We start from the raw sequence: 6,000 nt of genomic DNA, 5'->3' as shown, positions 1-6,000 counted from the left end.
AGGCTCCATTGCACATTGTATTCCGAAGCTGCTGTTCTACAATTATGTGCTGAGAATTTTAGTTTGTTTTTTAAAAAGCAGAGGGCCTGTAAAGTTAACTTACTTTTAAAGAGACCTGCTTGGTGTAGAGGGTTCTGTTTTAGGATAAATGGCTCCAGGAACAGAAACCTCACAGATTCAATGGAGCAATACCCATTTACGCCAGATAAGTATCTGGCCCACCTTGACTAACTCTTGGCTGTTTAACTTTCCATGTGTCTGAGTAAATTGATCTAATGGGAAATTCAGTTAAAAATGAATAAATGTGTAATAATAAATGAGTGTATAATGGTGGCCTAATACTATGCAGAAAAAAACCAATGTAACTCAGAGTGCTAATCAACTGCATTATCCCAGATGTTTCAAGTATTGTGGCATATGTTGCTGCTGGAATAAAACCTTCATGACATCCTGCATTGCAAAAGTGTTTTACATGTGATCATAGCAATTGTATCAATGGCCAGAAAAGACAGAAACAAACAAGTGAAAGGAGACTCTCCAGCAAAGCTAGCAACCCCAAAGCTAGTATGGGAATTTTATCTGCATAGGGAGGTTTATGTTTAGTAGGAGGTTCAGTTCTGTTGCCTGATGGGATTTAATTTAATTTCTGTCTATTTAACTTTTTTCAGTGATGCTTAAAACCCCTTTTTGTTGTGGTAGAAACCCAAAGAAATAAATAATAAATAAATATTTGAAAGCAGCCAGTGAGGGCTGCCTGGCAAGGATAATTTACTTGATATTTTCACTGTGCAGTACACTGCCAGTTAACCAGGCATCAGCAGTCAATTTTAGATCCTAACCCCAAATCCACTGAAATCAATGGAAAGACTCCCTTTAACTTCACTATTTTTTGGATCAGGCCTTTCATCTGTAAATGTGCACTCAATATAACACAAAGACAATTGAGGAGGCATATGAATGTTTCTATCTCCATGACCTGGTGTCCTGCACATGCTACTTTTGTAAAAGTGCATAACACCTTTCTAAACCACAAGTTAAAGTAACGTATAGGGAAGAGTTATAAAAGTAGAGAAATGGAAATTGTGAATGCAAAACCCTACAGACAATTGCATTCAAACTGACACAAAGGGATGCCAGTGTTACAGGAATGGCTTAGAGCCTTGCTCAGCAGGGCAAGGGAGCATTAGTATTGAGCCGTGAAGGAGCCCATGCTAGCTTTACACACTAGCCCATAACCCAGTCTGTCTCTAGGGTCACCATGAGTATTCTTTCAATATATTCCATGGTAAAATGAAAAAATGACTTGGACCATCATTGTGCTCATCCTTTTTGGCTCAGACCCATCTCATAGTAACCAACATGCTAAATCTATGCATGCTGTCTCTATATTCTGCAGCATCAGAATAATTTGAAACTTGAAAGCTGGAAATTTATCATCTCTAATGGATGCTCTCAGAAGCTGGAGAATGACCAAAAGGAAAGACTAGGGGATGGGGAGCTCATTACCATCAAGTGGAATTTTCTTTCATTTTCATAGATGTTAGTGCTTAGCATATTTATCACTACTCAAAGCTGAGATTTCCTTGTGTTGTACAAGGATTCCTGTTTTTATTAAAGGAAACATAGCCAATATTTCAAATCTGTTTTAAAGTTTGTGTGGGATTAAACTTCAAATCACACATGAATAGAAATGCTCAATGTGTATGTAGAGTAAAATGCTAAAGCAAATTTATTTGTTCCAAATTTTGCTTTTCCAGTCAGATAATATAATTTAAAGAGACTCAAATTTACATAAGAAAAGTTTAAATGAAAAGTCAAGTTTAAAAGCATTCTATTTTATTTCCTAACAATACCCATTACAATAAATGTTCTTCTTTAGCTATTTCATTGGCAGGCTCCAATATACTGTATATGGTATCTTCAAAAGAGAATTCTCCATATTTTATCATTTTAAAACTCATTTCCTTTAGCTAAAAGTACATGTACAGTATATAGAGTAATTTTAAATCATACTATTTAAAATGCAATGTTAGATGCTCAGCTGCAGCTCCTAACATAGCATGAGAAAAATAAATTTTGCAACATGCTTTTCTAAGTGCTAAGCATGCATTTTAATGTGAAATGGGAGAGCAGAGAGCTCCCATGTTCTTAAGCTACACTATAAGCCCAGAGGCTCCACCACACTGCAGTTGAACTGCTCTTAAAATGCATCGAGAAAAGCTGCAGATTAACCGTATTTAGATGCACTGGTTTGATGTAATTTCAGGCTGCCTGAATTAATGTTCTGTGACAAGCCCTCCCTTGCAAACCTTTAGAAGCAAACTGTTTCTTTGTCTACAGTTTTAAGCTTGGCTACAGTCTCTGGTAGATTCTGCATTGTTTCTCACATATTGGTTTTTGGACAAAGTCGAATCATCATCTATGAAGGACTAACTGCCCAAAGGGTATACACCCAATTGCTAGTGGTTTATTCAGCTTTGACACTTCTCAGTGTGATCCTAACTGCCTTTTGTAAAACAAGCAGGCAAAGGAAAGGCTCAAGAGACTTTCTTCTATTCATTTCTGTAATAGTTTTTTTGCCACGGGAGGCTTAAGAAGATTTGTACTGCCTTCTTTCTTTTCATTAGCAGTGAGTGCAATGCTGTTGGGTAAGTTAATGTGCTAGACTATAAAAAAAAAAAAGCACAGGAATTTGAAAAATATATAGTTTCTTATTAATCCATTTTAATGTTGTTTTTCTTAACTCATTCATTAATGGATGCAGACAAAAATGAAGCAAAGTGTAACAGTTAAGATATTTTCTGTTCTGAGCCAGAGAATTAGATTCTAGCTTTAGTCTGTTTGCTGAATGCAATACTATGCTTCACTGATTTTTGGCAGGAGCATGTTAAAATTCTCATTATTAGACTGACAATGAAACCTGATTGAATTTTCAACACAATCATTGTCTCTGTCATGGAATGTAACACTATTTAATAATTCTTTGTATTTCTATATGCAACAAAATAGAGCAGTCTTTCAGGGGCTTACTGTGACCACCACTTTGCATTAACCTGCCATGCTTAAATTACTGTTAGATGTGTTTACTTTTTCTTTTCCTGACTGTCCACTTGAATCTGGGAAGGAAGATTGGGCGGATTTGTTAGTAAAAGCTACAACTGTAGTATAGAAATTCTTATTGTGTACAGTACAATAGCTATTTGGATCATAATTACTTCAAAGGTTATATTTGGCTGAGAAATAAAGATACTTCAGCACTGAGTTTTATATGTTAGTATAGTTAATAAATAAGATTTATGTTGTGTGTATATATGATGGCATTCTCTTTGTATTTGTACTCTATTATCACCAATATCATCACTTTCCCAAAATTTCAGGACACATAAAATTCCCCAGGAACATTGATAACCAGCGAACAAAAATTAGTTTTGTGGAATAATGCTTTCAGAAGGTGAATGATACATGTTAAAATCTACATTTGATAAATTAAATTAATACAGGACACTCATCCAGTACATATATACATTCAGAAGAGTGACTCTAATGATAAATGGTAATAGTCACTAAAAGAAGATTGCCACATCTCTGAATTTATTAATCATACAGCTCATCAGCAGCAAATTGAATCTTTTTCTTTGATTTTTTTCCTTTTGCTGTGCTATGCATGTTTGTTGTGTTTGCATTCCACAGATATGCCGAGAATATAACTCAACCACTCTACCAGGAAATAGAGACAAAAATAATTACCTAGAAAATTACTGAGAACACCAAGGAAACATTTTTGCGAGAAAGATGCTTTTAAGAGAGTGAGCAAATCCAGTGTGACCTGAATTGTAAACCATAAGTTCAAGATTTATAAAGCAATTTCTTAGTAAAATATATACTAAGAAACAGAAATTTGTAGAGCAAAGTTTTATTATTTTTCCCAGAGTGTTTTTGGTGGTGTCTTTGACATTTTGAAATATTAAAGTAGAGATAACCTTTGATAGATTTGACTTACCACTATACTTTATTAAAGAAATGATGTTACCATAGACCATACTGCTGTCAGCAACTCTGCATACCTGATGTTCCAGTTGCCCATAAATGCATTATATGTTGAAGCACTGCCAGCAAATATAATAAATCAAGAAACAAATTATATTCTTGTTTATGTTGTCTTTGAATTTGCATGCATACACATAGTTAGAAATAATCATTCACAGTTCTTAAGTCCTTAAACAACTGCAGTGGCTTGTAGATGATTTCCTTGAATTCTATTTGTATCATTTTATAGGATGGAAGGTTGAGTCACTGGAAACTGTAATGTAGATCAGAGCCTAAAAGAGACTGTTACTCATGCATAGTTATATAGAAAAGGAAACAAATGGAAGTGTCATGCTCACCTCAGATAACCCCCGCCCGGAAAATTAGAAATATCATTCATTTCTTAGAAAAGCTGTTTAAGTCTCAAGTGGATAGAATTACTTCTTTTTAAAGATATGACACTTTATTGGCTTTCTAGACAACATGCCACTTTCCAAAGATGTTCTACAGTGGTCTATTTCTGCCAGCTACAGTAACTCAGCAACAATTTGAAAAACCAGGCTACTCACCTGGAAGAACCTGAAATGAAATCCTGGCTCCATTTCAATCAGTGGCAATCTCCTCTCACTTCAGTGGAACCAGGATTATTATTTACTCTCTAAACTAATATGTGGAGGGGAAAAATAAGCAAGACTTACTAAAATGAAATAAGATTCTAGTTTTTAAAGTCATGCAAGCGCGTGTGTACGTTTATGTTTAAAAAGGAATTCAGCAAGTAGTTGATTTCCCTATTCCTTTCAAATGTTTTTGGCATGCTTTGCATTTTAAAAGTCCATGTACAAGACAGTATATCAAGAATATTATTGATAAATCAGTAATCATGATAGATGCACCTCTGTTGCTACATGCATTTGCTGAAGGCGTCATTCCTTTGAAAGGTTTAAGCTTTGCTTGTTGATTTCTCCTCAAAATAATAGAAAAACAAACACAGTGCCTTGCAGCAAACGTAACCTGTAATCATTTCTTGTACAGAGTATTTTTAACAGTCTCTAAGGGCCCTGTTCAGCATTCTTTAGTCACTCAAACTCCCATTGAGATCATGGGCATTTTGAAGATTAACAAGTGAGTAAAGAATACTAAATAGTTCTCTAAGATAAGAGTTTATTCAAATGTGAACAAGCCTTTAGGACTACATTTTTCAAACTAAATTATCTGATTCTTACTTACAAATGAAGTTTGTGTTCTCATTAGAGTGTTTGTGGGCCAAAAAATTGGCAGTAGAAGCTCCTACCGTCTTAGAAACTATTCATTATTTTGACAATGTGGGCATAGACTGTTCCTCTTCAGATAAACACCTTCTCATTTTACATAGCAGTCCATAAAATATTGCCACTTCATTTTATCCCTTTAAATGACTATGTTCCAGAGGGACGCATTTGAACTATATTTAGTTTGAAAAACTAAGTTTAAAGTAGTTTCTTTGTATCCCATGGTCAGTTTGACATTGTTCACATTTTACTTTTTTTTGTTTGTTTGTTTCTTCTTATACTAGGGTGATTTTGTTCCCATTAAAGGCCAGTGGGGCTTGCGCAGCCTCTGTTCCATGACATGGTCACTTTAAGAAAACAGATGTTCAAGGGATCAGCAGACAAATTGGGAATGGGGGCCAGGATAAAAACAAGCTGTGAGGTGACTGGGGAGGAGGGTGTGTGTGACAGTCAAGAGTGTGCATTGGAGCACAGAATCAGGAGATCAGGTCCCTGGAATGGGGACCTGAGCTGCTGTGCTGGGGAAGTCTGCTTGAATCACAGTATAGCCCCAGGAAGGAGGGTTGTGAGTTTTCTGAACCCAAAGGGGAAAAAGTGTGAGAGTCCAGGGACCAGAGCAGGACACCTATGTGAAAGACTCTCCAGAGAGGCCAGGAGCTTCAGTAGGACTGGCTGAACTCCACAGGTCAGAAGGAACTGGTGGGAT

At 35.9% G+C, this 6,000-nt stretch overlaps 1 protein-coding gene across 1 annotated transcript in view; it reads left to right on the top strand.

Moving 5' to 3' along the window:
- The first annotated feature begins 2,607 nt into the window (after positions 1–2,607).
- ZNF385D (zinc finger protein 385D) overlaps positions 2,608–6,000 on the top strand; it is a 419,438-nt gene continuing 416,045 nt past the window's right edge. The window contains exon 1 of the mRNA XM_032781181.2: positions 2,608–2,648. Coding sequence (XP_032637072.1) covers positions 2,639–2,648 — 10 coding nt within the window. The 5' untranslated portion in view covers positions 2,608–2,638. The remainder of the gene's footprint in view (positions 2,649–6,000) is intronic.

This window comes from Chelonoidis abingdonii, chromosome 2, assembly GCF_003597395.2.
Source record: "Chelonoidis abingdonii isolate Lonesome George chromosome 2, CheloAbing_2.0, whole genome shotgun sequence".
In the NCBI taxonomy this organism is placed as follows: domain Eukaryota; kingdom Metazoa; phylum Chordata; order Testudines; family Testudinidae; genus Chelonoidis; species Chelonoidis abingdonii.
Note: the sequence above shows the minus strand (reverse complement) of the source record. Positions and strands in the feature narration are given on the sequence as shown.